This window comes from Acyrthosiphon pisum, chromosome X, assembly GCF_005508785.2.
Source record: "Acyrthosiphon pisum isolate AL4f chromosome X, pea_aphid_22Mar2018_4r6ur, whole genome shotgun sequence".
Classification (NCBI taxonomy): domain Eukaryota; kingdom Metazoa; phylum Arthropoda; class Insecta; order Hemiptera; family Aphididae; genus Acyrthosiphon; species Acyrthosiphon pisum.
The window spans coordinates 58402802-58423059 of record NC_042493.1 but is presented as its reverse complement, the minus strand read 5'-3'; the positions used below and the strand labels follow the sequence as shown (position 1 = coordinate 58423059).

The following is a 20258-nucleotide window of genomic DNA, read 5'->3' as shown; positions in this document are numbered from 1 at the left end:
AGATACTGTTTAAAAAAATCCAAGCACTTTTACTGTCCTAAAAGGTGCTGACAGACAAAAAAAAAACACACATCATTGTAAAATCAATACATTCATCGTTCCACTCAGAATCTAAAATAATAAATAAACACCATTGTAAAACCAATAGCTTCCTCGCTCCGCTCAGAATCTAAAAGTGCTATGCAATTCGGACACTTTCATAAGTATTGGGGCCCGTGCAATTATAATAATCAGGGAGAGAGTGAGAAAAATCAATACAATAAAAATAAACGTGCACGCCACCGCCGTCGTACATGACTTTCAAAATAAATAAATCAACGAACGTGTCGTTTCATGTTTCCTGTTGTTTCATTTTCCGTTACGTTTTTTTTTCCACCTACACCTCAAGAAAGAAGTTTTACTTCAAAACATGCAATGTGATACGTATATTTTCCGTTATTGAGAAATGAGAAATCAGGGAACAAAAAGCAAATAAATGACTGAAAAAGAAACATTTATATATGATAAAATGTATGAATTGCAAGCAAAAAAATTACTAGGTAAGACTATGTGCGAGAATTATCTTACACATTTTTACAGTTACAAATCTTTTATAATACATTTTTTAACCTTAAATATTTTTACAGACACAATATTACTAATTTCTAATAATATATTTTTTTCATTAAAAACAAAAAAAATAGCAAAACCAATATTATTAAACATATTCAATATTTATACAATTATATTGATAGTATGCTAAGTCTGAAAAATGAAAATGAAAATATTTATTTTGCAAAAAAAGTCTTAGACGTAATTATTGCGTTTGAATAAAAAATATTTAGGTAGGCATACATACAAAATTATACCCAAGCCGCAATTTACGTAAATATTTTTAATATACCCAGGCCGCAATTTACTTATGTACAAAATATAGCCGGGCCGCAATTTACATAAAAAATTAAAAATGGGACACAATTTACAGCGACCCATTTTTGGTATTCCAACTCAATTAGTATATTTGTCGTTTATAACCAGGACACAATTAGTGTATTATTTGTTTCCCGTTCGGTTTTGGCATTCGATTAGTATACAGCGTGCAGCCCAACAGGCTATTGTATGAAATTCCATATTTTTCATGCGGGCTGCGCGTTATTGAAAAAGAAATGAAAAAATACAAAAACGTTACGATACGATTAGGATATAGCTGTGCATGAGAATGCGTAAGCCTCAAAAGTGCTTTTATACTATTGTAAAATATATTTTGTAGGTACTCATATCATATACAGCTGGACCGAACGTATTATTTCTTATCCAAGTGACCATATGCACTTGTATATATAACTACCTATATATACAATATAATATATATGATGAAAGTGTACCCGTGCGTGTCTTTCTGCAGTTTGCCGTAATAATATAACATATAGTTTGGTCAGATTCGGATTTTGGAATGTATAAGTAACTCTGCGAGCAAACAAGATATTTTACAAAGAATTATTTGCACTGTAAAATCTAAGGAGGTATATCACCAGCAGCTATATCACATCAGGCAATATATTTTTATTATTACACCAAAGGTATAATATTTCTTCCCTATCGATATAATATTGCCTTCATTGTACGTTTATATTATTTTATGTTTACATTGAAGATTTCGATATCAGTTCACGAGAACTTCATTCTATATAATATACAGAGCGATTCACCAAGCATGCTCACCCTTGCTACTTCATCAATACGGTTATTCAAAATTTGATTATTGGAATTTGTAAATATACTTACATACTCAAAAGTCCATTTTTTCGGACTACTTGAGGAGCTCCGTGGAGTTATACAAACTTCTGTTTTTCGGACGATATCCGTCCCCTTTTCTACTTCAATTAAATTAGTGGATGATGACTTATCTATATAATGAAAATTCAAAGTTTTTGAGTTATTTAACCTTGTGCGTACCGATAGTCCATGCTATCATGATTTGAAAATGTTCGTGAATAATATCAATCCATCCAAATGTATAATTTTTAAAAATCGTTCAAGTATAATAAATACTAGATCCAATATCACATCTAAAAATAATAACAAATCATAAATATCGTATAGTATAATCTAAAGCTGTTAAAAAAAATTGGTATGTCTCTATCCCTACTTAAATATTCTTTTACTTGAAAAGCACGAATTTTAGTTTTTTTTAACAATAATGTAAAAATAACAATCCTAACATGTCCCTATTTCTCGCACAGCGCTATATAATGTAAAAAAATTATTCAGCAGTGAAAGGGGCTTCGCCACGGCTGCTATTTACGGGGTCACATTTAGGCAATTTCTAATCCCGTCTTAGCCACACGGGATCTATATGAGAGTTGTAAATGATTATTAGTGCGAATGAAATTGAATGCAGGTACCAATCTCGTAAGCGCATACACATGTCAATAACTCAATAACAATATAAAATTCACTATGCGAATGTTATTGCGACAACTTACTTATTGTTTTGGAAAAATTAAATTAATTATGTTGTCTGATTTTAACTCTGAACAAATATTTGAATTCGGCACTGCAGAACTAATATTCAGATTTATGTCCCCTAGAATATCGGGAATCGATTCGGATGTCAATCCTTAGGTAGGAGAGAGCGGGTACGGCTGTAACAGTATTCATAAAATTATTTATTTCTATCAAAATTCAAAATTTTTTGGTTCGTTTACACTTTCAATTAGTTAAGTTAGTTGTTACCTTTAAAAATATGTGTGTATTGAACCTTTATTTCCACTTGTTGTTGAATAAATATAAACATAGAAAAAAAAGTTATAACTGTACCCGATACAGGGTACAATTTTAACAGCACTAGGGGCAAATGTAACACACATATTATATTACTTTTTTATTGTTATAAAACTTATAAAATATAATAATGACTTTTAAATAAAATAAAACATAACTGGTAAACAAATTATCTCAAATAATAAAATACCTAATTACGTAAAAAAAAAAATAAGATAATATCATTTAAATAACATAAAATAAAATAGGTGCAACACTGTATCACATAAGCTAACTGTTACATTTGTACCCGTTCAATATTTTTTTAAATACTCAAATATTAGTAAAAATGCTGACTAGTTAGAGTATTCAGACCCAGAACCAACAAAAACAACACTACTTTTGGTGTTTGTCAAAATAACTACAGCCAAACATATCATTAAAAACCTGTACCTACTCAAATAAAAAAGTAAGTTTATGATTTTTATTTACAATCTGTTATCAAAAACACATTTAATTTTTTTTTTAAACGTTTTCTTGCTATCACAATTCTGATATTATTGGTTATTGAACAACTTATTGACCGTGTTACAACATTGTTACCAGTCTCCCCTAAGTATGTCATTAATGGGAACCAATTTGGACACAGCTAACTTCATTATTATAGGAAAAATGAGATTGAGCATGTTTGTTGGTAAATTACCCTGTACGTTATATACGTATTATATCTACTCTTCATATTATATATTATTATATGTATATCACTATGATAAATGTATCATCGTATTTAAAATACATACGTGTACTAAAATATATAATACTGATTCCAAGTATACAGAAATATTCAAATGCCTATATATAAGCTAGTAACTCTATCTACTAACATATAATATACTTAGACCATTTTTTAAGTTCTTGAGATTTTTTTGTAGGTGCTATTTAAGGAGTGTTTTGTCGAGATAAAAACTTCTGGTTTTTCAAACGAAAAACAACCCTTTTCTACTCTAAGTTATTTGGGGAATTTTTTTTCTGAATATATTGACGTAGGTATCAGAATACAAATTTGAACGAATAGTTTTTATGATAATGGATTAGGAAGGTTATATGAGGATTTGGTAACTTGAAAATTTGAAAATTTGATTGATTATATATAAATCTATCAACTCAAATAACTTGTAAAAACTTGATCCAATATTATTACATTTACTTTATATTTTTTAAATCATTGTAACCCAGGGACTATTAGGTTTATCATTAATATTATATAAGCATTTTAGTACTGAGAAAATACTCGTTTGAATTTTGATTAAGGTAGGTATATCAACGTTTTCAAAAAAAATTTCGACATAATAATATTAAGTAAAAAGGGGAGGGGAGGCTCTCATTTCTAAAACATAAGTTTGTATATTCACAGAATATTTCTTAAGTAGTAGAAAAAATTAAACAATTTGAAAATATGGATTATACTTAGAAATTTCAAAAATCAGAATTTGAATTACCCTGTTCGCCTTTATAATATACATATTATGTTTACTCGTTATATTATTATTATATATTTATATCACTACAACATGTATTGTATTTAAAATCTGAGCTGAAATATATAAGCCGATTCACAAGTATACAGAAATACCTATATATATAATGTATATTATGTATTATATCAGCTACCCACTGACATATTATTATAATATTGTCTGCGGGCTTTATATATTTTTTTATTAACTTTTTCCACTTCACGCAATCTAGGTAACGTGTGTACTTATATAGTATGATATAATATATATATATTATATATAAAGCCGCCAAAGGTGTAAATACTGCTGCATCGTGGAAACGAGTAAATACTAAATATACTAACTGCGTAGGTAGGTAGGTAGGTATATAATATAATATATACGCTGATGTACTTTTATTATATTATTATTATTATTATTATTATTATATTATATTTTAAATTACAATATCAATGTTGTGTGATGAAAACGGAGCTTTTCATTTTCATCGATTTTCTCTCAGGCGGTGCAGAATACATAATATACAATATATATATACCTACATTATACATACTGTAAGTACAGCGGCAGAAATGAAAAATCATTTTTATATTGAAGCAGAAAGCCAACGATGAACAGGTAGGTACACAGCGGAATATCAGAATTAAGCATGTATAGGTAGCTATATACTGCAGCGTACGATGTTTACTAAAATACGGAAGCTATGGAGGTATAATAAGCTACAACACGTTTTTCCCGTCCCCTCTATATACATTATAATATACTATAGTTCGATAAAAGTATAATAAATAATAATGTATATACAGGACGATTCACTGAGCATGGTCACCTCCATGTTTTCCCGTAATAATGAATTTATTCAAATTTTGATTGTTGGAATTTTGAAACATTATAATATACTAAAAAAAGCATATTGATATTATTATAAATGTATTAAGATTTTCTGTACTACTTATTGGAAGTGTCCCGTATGGCGATATACAAACACTTGTTTTTCAGATGCGAACTCCCTCCCTTTTTTCTGTAAATGGTTTATAACAGCGGTTCCCAAACTTTATTAGCTCGCGGCACAATTTTTGAACTAGGTTTTATAAGGGTGCCCTTCCCAAGTCATAGCATAAATAATCATAAGACATAAATAAGACCACAAAAAATTGTGACTGGTGTGATAATTGAAAATATGTATTTAATTAAAATTATGCATAATTTATACATTTTTATTTACCTACATAATCGTTATTGTTTCTATCACCTCCATCGTCATGTTTTCAATATATTTTTGGATCATATCAAATTCTACGGCAGCAAGGATCCCTTGTAAAGACTACGCTGGGATTTACTGGGATACTATTGTGGGGACCGCTGGTTTAGAAGATAATTTATTTTTTATGAAATTTTCATGTATACTCAATACTTATCTATTTTAAAATTTGAACGAGTTGTTTCTCATTTAATGAAATGTTTATACTACCTATATTGATAAATATTCCTTAAAAATGGTTTTACAAAAATATAAAATAGATTAAGTATGCAATATCGGATCTATTATTTATTTATCAACTTTGGGCCATTTTTAAATATTATAAATGTTGATTAATGGGTAATGACTAAAATGTTTAAATCACTATAGCGTGGGTTCATTTTCCTTGGCACACAGGGATAATTCAAAAAAACTACTCGTTCAACTTTTGATTTAAACACGTTATCTTCCGATAAATAAGTTACAGAAAAAACGGAGGGGGGTGGTTCTGATTTGAAAAACAGAAATTCGTTTCTCCAATGTATACTTATAAATTACATAGCAAAAAATTCTCAAGAAATTGAATATAATTATATGATCTCTGAGTATATTTATAAGTTCCGAAAATATGATTTGTAATAACTGCATTGTCGAAGAAGAAAAAAGGGACGACTGAGGATGCTTGGCGAATCACTCTGTATATAGGTCCTATATATATTATATTTACATTACAGTTACACGGATAATATATAGCTGGTACATAGGTATTATATACAAGACCGTGCTCTGACGTAAGTAATAATATGATAACAATACACCTGCGGCGTGGATTTCCGAAAGTTTTTATATTAAAACAGACAGTGCGTTAATAATTTATGAAAATATATTTTAAAAACGAAGAATTTATTATAAACGTCGCTTTTTTTCCCCATCAAGGACTCACGAGTTCAACGAAAAAAAATTCTAACCGTCAAAATCAGCTACTTTTTTCCTGTTTTTTTTTTTTTTTGTGGGTGGGTAAGAGTTTGGGAGAAATAATATATAATGTTTTAAGTCGGAAGCGAGTGGGGTTGTGGTGCACGTGCAGGCTATAGACTTAAATCCGATAAAATAACTATATACATAATAATATGTATTATATATACGTTGTATTTTTATAGTGAACCGTTTCTTTTATATAAGTGAAAAAGCCTCAAGTACACCCCCTCCTCTATCCATTATAATGTATACCTCAATATGGCTGCAGCAGAACCGTCGCCGGATTACCGATCCGACAACACGCGCTCGATGCGAAGTGAAAAAAAAACAAAAATATAACGAAAAACGTTGGCCCTCATCGCGTGTACCCCATATACTTAGTCCGCACCGTTTTCCGAGTACCGTACATGCAGAATAAGCCGCCCGTGAGGGGGAGGGTTGCACGATGATATAATCCGACCCCCGCGAGGGCCGCTGCGATCACGGCGCTTCGATTGCTTCTCCGGGGGTAGTAGTGCCCCCGCGCGTGTAATTGGATATAGCATATAATAATATCGATCTTTGGACCATATCTCGCTGATACCGCTCCTCGGTTCGAGTAAGCCGGGATGATATAATGTCCCTCGGACGTTGGAGTCGGGGTGTGCGAGGGTGTGTTCGCTCATCCGTGTTTATATTTTTCTACTTATTTTTTTTCGCTTTCGATAAACCGTATTGCGCTCGTTTTTTTCCGACATATTGTATAGTGTGCGTGTGTGTGTGTGTGTGTGTGTGTGTGTGTGTGTGTGTGTGTGTGTGCGCGCGTGCGATTACTGTGACTTGGAAACTTAACTCTGTTTGTAGATATGGTGGACATTGCGCGGTAATGTAAGTAAGGGAGAAAAACGAAGAGAAACTTTACTCCGACCGTTCAATCCGCATGCAGTAGGTATATTCAGTACCTATACATACGTTCCGCAATGGATGCAACGCACCACTGTAATCTTTATGTTAAACAATATATTATACTAGTCTATAGGTAGGAACTTCTAATATTACCATGAGAAATCAAACATTTTTTCTACAGCTTTTTCAATTTTTCAAGATTCTTAAAAAAAAGTTTAGCACTCACACTACAATAAAAAAATATATCCTTAAAACATATTATTATAACAAAAGATTATTATATAACTTATCTATTAAGTACACGAATAAGATGATGATGATGATTTCAGTAATTATTGATAACTTTAGTTTTACAGCTTCATATATTATTATGTTTGCACGATTTTATGTAGGTGCATAATATTACGGTTTCTGTTTTTTATACTGATCAATATACAAATACTATTTATTGATATGATACCATATTAGATTACACTTACATTTACGTACAGGGTGATTTACCCAAAAAGCATACCAACCCCCTTTTCTTCAATCATGTAGTTATTCAAAATTTTATTTATGAATTTTTTTAAATGTAGTTTAAGATCATATTATTTTCAATATTTATTTCATGAGATATTTTTAATTACTTAAGAAGTGTTCTGCGGAGATACAAGCTCGAAACTTCTCTGATTTTCAAATGAGAATTCCTCTTATCTACTGTGAATTATTTAGAGGATAACTTTTCAGAAATGTTGACGTATCAGAATCAAAATTCGTAAGATTAGTTTTTGAGTTGTTTAACTTTGAGTACCTACTAACTAATATAGGTCCGCGGTAATGGGTTTGAAAGATATGGGGCAGCTATGGCGATTTAACCATTTTGATGTTTAAATATATTAATCTATCAACAGGTGTCATCGGTTTCCGCCAAAAATGACCTTTCCGTTTTCCGCCAATACATTTTTCCGCCAAATTAGAAAAAACGTCATTCCTTTTTCCACAAATTATAAATTATAGAATTTTAAAGTTTGGGAACCCTTCATCAGTGGATAATGTTTGATGTGTTTTAACTACAATAATGTCTGGCGTCTGCACAATTAATTACGAGTAAACGCGAAAATCCACAAATTGTGATTGATAATTTTAAATTTAGTAAAGCATATGAAGGAGTAAATAAAATTCGTTGGAGATGTATTAACCAAAGTTTCAAGTAGTTTCAAGTACCCACAAATAATATTATACAATCATTACAATCACAACGAAATAACTATAATAATTATTCCAGGTTTTTTAATATGTAATTTCGTCCAAATTTGAACTTAAAATAACTATAAAAATAAACTGTCCTTATGTATTTCTTAGAATTTTTGGTAACAGAATCAAATATTTACGTGGAATCTTGTTTTAAATTTTCAATCCTTAGATATAAAAGTTGAACATTTTATAAATTTTTAACTACAAAATAATTATTCAATTTTAAATTTGGTAAATTTTGTCAAAATTTTAACTTCAAATGCTTATAAAAAAAAATTGTGCCTATGTATTTTTAATATTTTTCATCTGCTATTGTGACAATATATCAGGAGACTCGCAAAAGAAGATAATCGTTACGTAAGAAATCGAGTAAATATCAAATGTTGTAAAAATATGAATTTCAAACGCTCATAAAAGTTTAATTTGAGTTTCTTATAGACATTTTTTTTGTTTGATAAAGGTAGATTATCCTATAAGGAATCTTGTATTACATTTTAAAATCTTAGTTCTAAAAAGAAAAATTTTTACGAATTATTAACTCAAAATAATTTGTTAATTTTCGTGATTTTTACATATTTTGTCAATTTTTGAACTTTAAATGCTAATAATAAAACTGTGACTAAGGATTTTTAATATTTTTCAAATCTCATTGTAACAATATAGTAGGAGCCTTGTATTAAATTTTCAAGTATTTTTACTCAACAAATAAAGTTTTATTGACATTCATAGAAAAAAAACCTAATTAAATTGGAAACTGAAATTGTCCGTAAACAGCTCAAGACAAATCAAAATATAATATTTTGAAAAATTTATCATGTATAGAAAATGGAAATATAAACAACCAGTTAAAATTTCATGTATCTACAGTCATTCGTTTTAAAGTTACACCAAAAACCAAAATCAATTTTCTGGAAAACAGATTTTGCTTAAAAATTCCCGTTTTTCCTTAATTTTTCTTTTGTTTTTCACGGCGCTTTTGAAAACTATTGGAAAAATGTACTTGATCCCTTTTGACCCCCCAAAGTACCAACTAGATTCACTTTCCTATCAGAAAATCCAAACTTTTTTACTGTCCTAAAAGTTGATGACAGACACAAAAATAAAAAAAAAAAATGAAAAAAAAATAAAAAAACACACATCATTGTAAAATAAATACATTCATCGTTCCACTCAGAATCTAATACTGACAAATTGTACACGGAAAATGGACACCATCACAAAGCTGTTAATGAAAATACCATAAATCGGCGAATTGTTAATACCTCGTGCAAAAGGAAAGCGATGGAAGACGTAAGTACAAGACCAAAAAAAGTCATTATACAAGAATTAATACATAATGAGCGTGCCAAAGAAATAACAGTAAACAACATTAATTAATGGAATAAGAAAAAATATGTATGAAAAGAGACGCAAAACCCTCCCAGCAAATCCAAAATCCATTTCTGAGGTAGGTACACCAAGCTTTAAATGATTTAAATATTGAAACAAAACAAAAAGAAAACTTCTTACTATTAAATAATGAAAAAGAAAATATTATTTTTTTTTCGTGTTCCACAAATTTAAAATTTTTGACTTCGGTAGATACTGTTTATATGGATGGGACATTTGATTATTGTACCCGCTTTTTTATGCAAATGTTTACTATCCATGGATTCCAAAATGGCCACTATGTTCCACTCATATTTTGCTTATTACAAAATAAACTAACATATACATCTTCCTAAATTTTTGCACTTCGTTCTATTTGTGAAAAATGCAAACATATGAATTTGATTTTTTCGCCTGAAAATGTGACTATTGATTACGAAAAAGCTATCATAAATTCAGTTACTGAAGTTTGGCCAGAAAGTAATATAGTTGGTTGTAGATTTCATTTGACTAATTCTTGGTGAGAGAAAATACAAACTCTTGGTTTATCAATTGAATATAAAGAAAAAAAGTCCGAAATCGGCAAATGGTTATGGCACACATTTGGTCTTTTAGATTCTGAGTGGAACGATGAATGTATTGATTTTACAATGATGTGTGTTTTATTTTAATTTTTTAATTTTTAATTTTTTTTTTGTGTCTGTCATCACCTTTTAGGATAGTAAAAGTGCTTGGATTTTCTTTAACAGTATCTTTTCTGATAGGAAATTGAATCTAATTGGTACTTTGGGGGTTAAAAGTGAAAATTTTACAACAGTTTTTAAAAGCACCGTGAAAAACAATAGAAAAATTAAGGAAAAACAGGAATTTATACGCAAAATCTGTTTTCGAGAAAATTGATTTTGGTTTTTGGTACAACTCTTAAACAAATGACCGTAGATACATGAAATTTCGACTGAATGTTTATATTAGCATTTTTTATACACCATAACATTTTCCAAATATTTTGACTAATTTTGAGCTCTTTACGGGCATTTTCAGTATCCATTTCTTTTAGTTTTTTTTTCTATAAATATCGATAAAATTTTATTTGTTGGTTAAAAAAGCTTTAAAATTTAATAGAAGGCTCCTAGTATATTGTTTCAATGGCAGATGAAAAAAATTAAAAATCCATAGTCACAATTATTTTTTATAAGCATCTATAGTTCAAAATTTAGTTAGAAATTCATGAAATATTTTCTTTTTAAATCTAAAATATGAAAATGTAATACAAGATTCTTCATAACTTTGTCTACCTTTTTAAAAAAAAGAATGTCTACTAGCAAGTCAAATTAAATATTAATGAGCGTTTGAAATTCATATTTTTCAACACTTGATATTCACTCGATTTCTCATGTAACGATTTTCTTATTTTGTTGTAATTAAAAAACGAATGACTGTAGATACTTGAAAATTTAACTGGATGTTTATATCAGCATTTTCTATATACGATAAAATTTTGAAATTAATTTGACTCTTTTTGAGCTGTGTACAGACATGGTCAGTTTTTAATTTTTTTAGTTTTCTTTTCTATAAACATCAATAAAATTTTGTTTGTATGGTAAAAAAGCGTGAAAACTTAATGCAAGGCTCCTGATGTATTATTACAATAGCAGTTGAAAAATATTAAAAATACATAGGCACAATTTTTTTTTATAAGCATTTGAAGTTAAAATGTTGACAAAATTTATCAAATTTAAAATTGAATAATTATTTTGTAGTTAAAAATTTATAAAATGTTCAACTTTTATATCTAAGGATTGAAAATTTAAAACAAGATTCCACGTAAATATTTAAAATATTTTTGTTGCCAAAAATTCTAAGAAATACTTAAGCACAGTTTATTTTTATAGTCATTTTAATTTCCAATTTAGACGAAATTACATATTAAAAAACCTAGAATAACTATTTTAGTTATTTTGTTGTGATTGTAATGATTGTATAATATTATTTGTGGGTAATTGAAACTTCTAAAGTATACTATTATATATCTATGATAGTACCACGGTTTGTTGTTACGTGATGAATATTGTGATATGATTAATTTAGAATTTATTATTAATACCTATTATAGGTAATTTTTTTTTAATACCATAGATAAGTATATAATATGTCTAATACCTAGACTGACAAACCGTCTCCGCCCAGAATTGTTTTTCTTATACAGTGATATTATATCATTGAAGTCAAATTTAATACCATCCATTATACAGTGACCCACTTCTAACCAACTGTACAGCAGAGCGACATACACTTACCCACCTTTTTGTTTCTTGATGCGCAGGAAGTATCAGAATGTTTTTCATATGATTTTATGAGTGATCGTCCTGTTAATGAACTATTAACAAAATACTCTGATTACTTAGTTGATAATTACATAGGAGACGATTGTTCCTACCCTCCATCACTGTGGGCTTCGTTATCGGCAAGTTTAACTAGGACGACGAACGCCTGTGAGTCATTTCACGCTGTATTAAAAGATCATTTTTATAAACGAGCACCACATATAATGCCATGGATTCCTGTACTTATTCAAACTAATGTTTATGTTAATTTAAAGAGTATTAATGAATATAAAACACCAAGAAAAAATATGAATAATAAACGTAAATGAAATGAAGAACTAATTTCAAAATACCAACGAGATGAAATCAATAGATATGAATTCGTGAAACTGATATCAAATTATTATGCTAAATAAGGTTCGAATAAAATATTTAAAATATTATATACTTATATTATATATATTTAATTTTATTTCAACTATGTTTCAGTTTTTTACAATGTGATTTCAATTTCAAGTTTCGACCAATTAATCAAGCGCTGACATATTGACATGTTGTCATCAAGACAATGCAAATATAAATATTATTTCTTTAATACTTATATCTATTATACCTACCTAATAAGTGTTATGATAAAATTATATTTTTTGACTTATTTTGTCGGTACACTATAATATCATTACTATTATATAATAAGTAATAACTGGAAAAAATATTATTATTTTTTAACTCTATAGTGTGTAATTATTAAATCTTTACGTAAGGGTTTCCAAACTTTAAAATTCTATAATTTATAATTTGTGGAAAAAGGAATGACGTTTTTCTAATTTGGCGGAAAAAGGTATTGGCGGAAAACGGAAAGGTCATTTTTGATGGAAACCGATGACACCCCTATCAACATTAATGATTTGTAAAAATGGTCCAGGTAATAATTAAATACTAGATCCAATATACATACAATATTTTGTACTATTCCATGGTGGCGAATTATTATATTTATTTTTCTCGAATAACGAGTAATCGGTTTTATATTATATAGTAGGTGGGCACCTACATCCCTAAAATGTGTGTATGATGATAATTATTATTTATTTTATTCACTTATGTTATGTGGTTCGATATTTTTTAATACAGTCCATTCCACATTACTTATCAATCGAATTGTGTTAATTTATTATTAGTATTAGTAATCTATTAGCACATTTAATTATTTGAATAAATACACGACGCAACGTACACCGTTCAGGTACATGGTGAAAAAACTGTAGGTTATCATAATATTGGCTACCTGCTTAAGTGTAATATTATTGAATAAATTTGTTCATATGTATACTTTGTTAAAATATATTAGTTGTAACATAACTTATACATTTAAAACTCATATTACTGACAAACTATAACAACTAATAAGATATCATTATAAGTAAATATAATATTATAAAATTACGAAAATAATATTATGTTGTCGCGTGCGGCTCCTTTCACTTCAGATTTCAAGTGAACGGATGTCATCGGCAAATATAACTACAAAATTATTTTCTACAAACGGAAATAATAATTATATTTCATTTAAAAAAAGATAAGTCTACTTACAAAAAAACAAAATGCTCGTTTCAATAGTTCTTATTATTATTATTTTTTTATTACCCACCTACTTTAGTCATCTTCATAATATTCATTTTTAATTCAAATTAATATACAATGGTACGATTCTTTTGTGTACCAGCTATACAAAGCTAGGTAAGTCCATTAATCCGTGATTTCATTCTGTTATAATTTATAATAGTATACCTGCAAATTTGCATTTATAATTTTAATTTTAAATCCAAAATAATTGAGATCCAGCAAAATATAAAAAATATTGCATAGAGATTTCAAACTTACCTACCTATCCATTTATTCCTTATTCAAGGTGACCCCTTTTATGATTGTGAGTAGTTTTTATTATGAAAACTGACGTTTTATTTTTAAAATGTACTTAAAATATTATCTTTGTTCGACAGATTATTAATTATTTGGGTAATGTAAGTGCATTGTAAATATAAATGTGCACAAGTGGTCATTATTTTTTATAATTCATTAAAATATCTCAAAAATACATTTTGTATCCATATGTGCCACTTGAAATGCAACAATATTGTCGATTACACAAATAAAAATAATTATCAATAATAATACAAAAACGTAATATAATATTCAAACTTGGTTATGTGAACTGAACTTGTTACTCGCATCATATATTGTAAAATCAATAATTTGTAGTTTATTGTCAATATTAAAACTTTGATTATGCTTTAATGATGTGGTTTTATGAGCGTAAATTAAAAAACGCTACAGTTTGTAATCGGAGAAAACGGATAGTTACTATAAAAAATCTCTAAATTTACTACGACCAATTAGCCCTATAGGTATATATACCTACCACGACAACACAGATCGTCATCAAATTTATATTTTATGGTTGTCATTCGTAGGCATAATTGATTTATTGCAATTTATGACTGCCAAATTTACGGAGTATTACAGAAATTAAGGGGAGGGGGATTAAATCGTTTGATTTTAGGGGGCTAACCTGCCCCTAGATTTGCGTCTGTGAATTTTCTTTAGATATACTAATAATTTATACACAACTATTGAACTATGTGTAATATTTACATACTATTTAGTATTTAAGGTGTTACTGTAGAGCTCACAAATGAAATAAGTTGGTAACTTTTATTACCTACAGTAAATATTTAAAACTTTATTATCTGTACATAGTTTATAAATCTATACTCCGTGACACGAGAGAATGCATTCTGCACGCGTATCCAAATAACAGCTCTCATGGCACAAGGTACAGCAATACCAGACTAGCTACTAGTAGCTAGTAATAAAGCTAAACCTATAAAGTATAGTGTTTTAAAATATTGGGAAATAATCAATAAAAATACTTCCAAATATAATATTTATGTATTAAATAAATTATCATTAAATCGTCAAAACTCTAATCCAAAGACAAACATAATAATATTCAAGTCACAATTATTATGGTGATGACGGTAATAATTATTATTGACTAACATTATTAATTGTTTTTAAAATTTAAATTAATCCCACTCTACAGTCAACCACCTAAGGGGACTAAGTGATTTTTGTTAGTTTTCGTAATATGATTATCAAACATCAGAAATATCTTTTGACACTAGCTAACAGCTGCCATGTGGTTAAGCTTACATTTTGTTTCTAAGAATATCTGTAAGTAGGTAGGTACACTTAGTGTTGTACTTGTCTGCCCATAAGGGGTCCTCGACTGTAGTGAAATTTTTATTATCTAGTAAGACAATTAATTGAAATAAATTTTATTGGATAAAAAAATATATATATATATACAGGGTGTTTCTGAAATGGATGACAAATTATTTTTAGAACATTATCGTAAATGTAAAAATAAATGGTCAAGATAGATTTTTTGCAAAATTATCATATGAATCGAGGTGTCACATCATTTTCACGCTTGTCGCCGATTAAAAAAAAAAATGACGTAGTACATCGGTTTGTATGAGAACACTACAAAATAAACAGTGGTGATATTTATTTGTTGTCTTTTAACATACACATTTAATTTAAGTATTATTTTACTTTGTCAACCAATAAAAATAGTAAAATAATAACAAAATTAGGGTTAACAAAATTTTAAATTATCATATATTTACTGACATGCACATAAGTTATGTTACATTGTAAAATAATCATAATTAAATAAACTTTATTTTGAAAACCTATTTTTATCTACAGTTGTTCAATGTGAGTATGTGACTCCCGTTAACTTCGATGCACTTTCGATCCGACGATATAGATAATGAATTCCAAGTTTTTTCCAACAAATTTGGAGTCTGACGAATGATATCAGCTACATTATTAATTCTCATCAAAAGTTCATCTCTATTATTTAGGTAATTTTTTGGCATAAACGTGTTCTTTCTGAATATTCAATGTTAGTGTAATCCATTGTTCAAAATGTAAATTAAAAACTTAAATCTTAAAAATAAATTTAAAGTGTTGTTCAAAATCCAGTATTGAACTCGGCTATAATTAAATCGACTACTGTTCTTTATGTAAAAATTACGGTCAATTAGTTATTTTATAATAGACATTACGGATAAAAGTTACCATATTTTATTACTTGTACATGTAAATCACACAAATCAATGTTTGTCAGTACCTATGTCAGCAAATTTGATAATTTAAAACTTTGTTAACCCTAATTTTGTTATTATTTTATCAATTTTATTGGTTGACAATGTAAAATAATACGTAAATTAATTGTGGATGTTAAATTACAACAAATAAATATCACCACTGTTTATCTTGTAGTGTTCTCATACAAATCGATATGCCACACCATTTTTTTTTTAGCCGGCGATTCGAGCGTGAAAAATGCGTGATAAGCGCAAAAATGATGTGACACCTCGATTGGCATGAGAATTTTGCAAAAAATATAACTAGACCATTTATTTTTACATTTAAGATAGTGTTTTAATAATAATTTGTTATACCCAGATTTTGAAGATAGAAAAGAAATTTCAAAAAAATCATCATATTGGACCATCACACTGAGTACGCCTATACTAGTTACCTCATCCATCTCAGAAACACCCTATATATATATATATATACTAATATACTATACAAAATGACATAGTATTTATACATTTATATAACATCTTGTTATAATACAAGTATTTTAATTAAAATATCACTTAAGACATCTTATATTATATTTAATTTAAGTAAATAAACGTAGACAAAACAATAAACCTCTTGAACGAAATGTTATATATAAAAAGTTTTTCGATATTTGATTGTTCAATAGATAATTAAACATCATTAGATCGATTTACTTACAAAATATATTATTACTATACGTTTTTACGACCGAACCATGTTTTTAATATCGTGGATTTTATCTGCGTTTTTTATCGCATTAGTATTTAGTGCTCGTATAAGCGAAAACCACACGAGTACATTTTCTCAAAATATTTGGGCTGTTCTCGTTGCTGGCTCACACAAGTGGATGCGGTACAGACATCAGGTAATATTAAAATAACATAATTAGGCCCTAGATTTAAATGCCTTGAAAACTGTCAAAAATTTTTTTAAAAATAACCTAAAAGGTCCTAAACATGCATTTTCCACGCAAAATGTAGCTCTATGTAATGGTCAATCGATAGAAAAACGACGGTTTAACTTTTGAATTTTTAACACTAATTTATTTTATCTAAATTAACAATAGAATACTAAAACAAAATAGGTACCAAACTTAGGCACGCGCAATAAATGAACAGTATACCTATAACTACTGGGAATAAATGCGAGCACGACAAAACAACTGTCTATTTTATTACAGTAGTTGCCACTTATTTAATTCAATTAGAGACCAGAGTACATGGATCCATTAACCAAATGAGTCAATAAGGTGAAAGGTCCCCGATTTAAAATATATAAAAATAATGCATTATAATAAAATATAAAAATTTGGACATACACTGATAAATATTAATTATTTAGATAAGGTATATAAATATATTTATTAATGTATTTCAAATGTACGTTGCCATTCATAAAGAAAATAAACATGAAAAATGATAACAATAAAAATATATATTTTTTTTTTAAAACATTGTTTCGCAAATAATAATTTCAAATGAAGTAAAGAATATTTTCAAATCATAAATACTTTTCGTTGAGATAAGTCGAGGAAATAGTGTTAATCATCTAAATATAAGCGATAAAATCGGGTAAATGGCCTAAAAATTGAGGAAATATGTCCTTAAAAATATATTTTGACTCATTAACCAGTAGTCCGTTAGACGAATATTTAATTATTGTACTGTATGTAAACCGGGACCAGCCAATTTGAATCCAATAACCGTAAGTCCGATAAGTGATGACCACTGCATTAATTATTTATTTGAGCCTCACTGACCATTAATTTGTAACCTTTGAGGTGTGTCCACACTGATGGATGAACTCGAACAAATGTAGATTTTGTCAAAATATTCGTGGGATCTATTTATAGTGTGTACGTACCCTCGATGCCGAAAGAATGCCATAAAACGTTTTCATTCGCGTTTGCAGACGAACACTCGGGCGGTGGTACATCAAAGAGAATATTATTTGAATATGGACGTATATAGGTAATAAAACGTCACCAACTGGTATTTTCCGGAATGATTTGTTGTTAACTCAATTTATTTTTTTCTAATTTTAAGTGTTTACACTGAATAACGTGCCACTATCGTATCAGTGTCGTATTGATTTTATACATAGAAGGTAATCGAGATAAGTGGAAATGTAGAACATTGTTTTAATTTAAACTAATTCACAATTGTTTTAAAAATGTTAAACGGTTTGGAATGGAATAATGAACATTTTTTTAATTAATAAAATATTGTAAAGGACCGCCCGATTCATTGGGATTCCACAAGTTCTCATTTCAAGTTGGACAAAGAGAAAATTAAATATTTTAGAGAAATTGTGTCTGAGTTGAATAAAAATGTTATCGAAACGAATATAAGGATAGATAGAATACTTGCATCTTATCATTAAGAACCAAACCGAGGTGTTAAGTCTTTTGGTGCCGGAGTCAATGATAAAAAAAAAGGTGGGTAAGTGGATTTCGCTCTGCTGTACAGTAAGGTACAAGTTGGGTCACTGTATAATGGATGGTATTAAATTTTATTTCAATAATATAATATCATTGTATAAGAAAAAGGATAACAAAATAACAAAATCGCTACTTTAGAAATCAAATGAGTATCCAATCTTCTAAAAATTCTTCAAACGCACATAAAAATTTAATTTGATTTGCTTGTAGAGATTTTTTTTTTTATAAAGGTAGATAAACTTACTTTATTGACATTCATAGAAAAAAGACTAATAAAATTGGAAACTGATAATGTTCCTAAACAGTTCAAAACGAGTCAAAATATTTTGTAAATTTGTATAGGAATTGATATAATAAACATTCAGTGAAATTGTATGTATCTACAGTTATTCGTTTTTGAATTACACTAAAATAACGAAATTGCTACATTAGAGACCCAGTGAATACCCAATCTTGTAAAAATATGAACTTCAAATACTCATAAAATTTAATTTGACTGGCTTGCAGACATTTTTTTTTTGATTAAGGTATCACCTTATGAAGAATCTTGTATTACATTTTCAAATCTTAGATTTAAAAAGAAAATTTTTAGAAATTTCTAACTCAAAATAATTTGCACATTTTTGTGAATTTTACGTATATTGTCAATATTTGAACTTAAATGCTTAAAAAAAAAAAATCGTGACTATGGATTTTTAATATTTTCTATCTGTCTTTGAAAAAATATATAAGGAGCCTTCCATTAAATTTTCAAGCTTTTTTACCCGAAAAATAAAATTTTATTGGTATTTATAGAATAAAAAACTAAAAAAATTGGAAACTGAAAATGTCCGTAAACAGCTCAAAATAAGTCAAAATATTTTTAAAATGTTATGGTGTATAGGAAATGGTAATATAAACATTCAGTCAACATGTCATATATTTTGGTACGGTAATTTGTTTTAGAGTTACACCAAAAACCAAAATCGACTTTGTAGAAAACTGATTTTTCGTACAAATTCTCGTTTTTCCTTAATTTAAATTAAGACATTTTTAATTATGACCCCCATAATACCAACTAGATTCACTTTCCTATCAGAAAAGATACTGTTGAACAAAATCTAAGCACTTTTACTGTCCTAAAAGGTATTAACAGGCACAAAAAATAATTTTAAAAACACACACACACACACACACACACACACACACATAATTGTAAAATCAATACATTCATCACTGTAACGTCTCCTCTTCACCTATCTCTCTTACCATTCTTTAGGTGTCGTTTTGTTTATATTAACGAGGTCTCGGAGACTCGACCTCCATGTGTGATATTATTA

The 20258-nt window shown here is 28.4% G+C and overlaps 1 protein-coding gene across 2 annotated transcripts in view; it reads left to right on the top strand.

Annotated features, from left to right (window-relative positions):
* The window catches only part of LOC100168946 (legumain-like), a 44826-nt gene that overhangs the window by 14701 nt on the left and 9867 nt on the right, over positions 1-20258 (top strand). The window contains exon 1 of one of the 2 annotated variants that reach the window (NM_001163928.1): positions 17137-17364. The exons of the other annotated variant lie outside the window; for it this stretch is intronic. Within the exon in view, the coding sequence (NP_001157400.1) occupies positions 17215-17364 (150 nt within the window). The 5' untranslated portion in view covers positions 17137-17214. Of the gene's footprint in view, positions 1-17136; positions 17365-20258 lie in introns of those variants that run through there. 2 annotated transcript variants of the gene reach the window in all.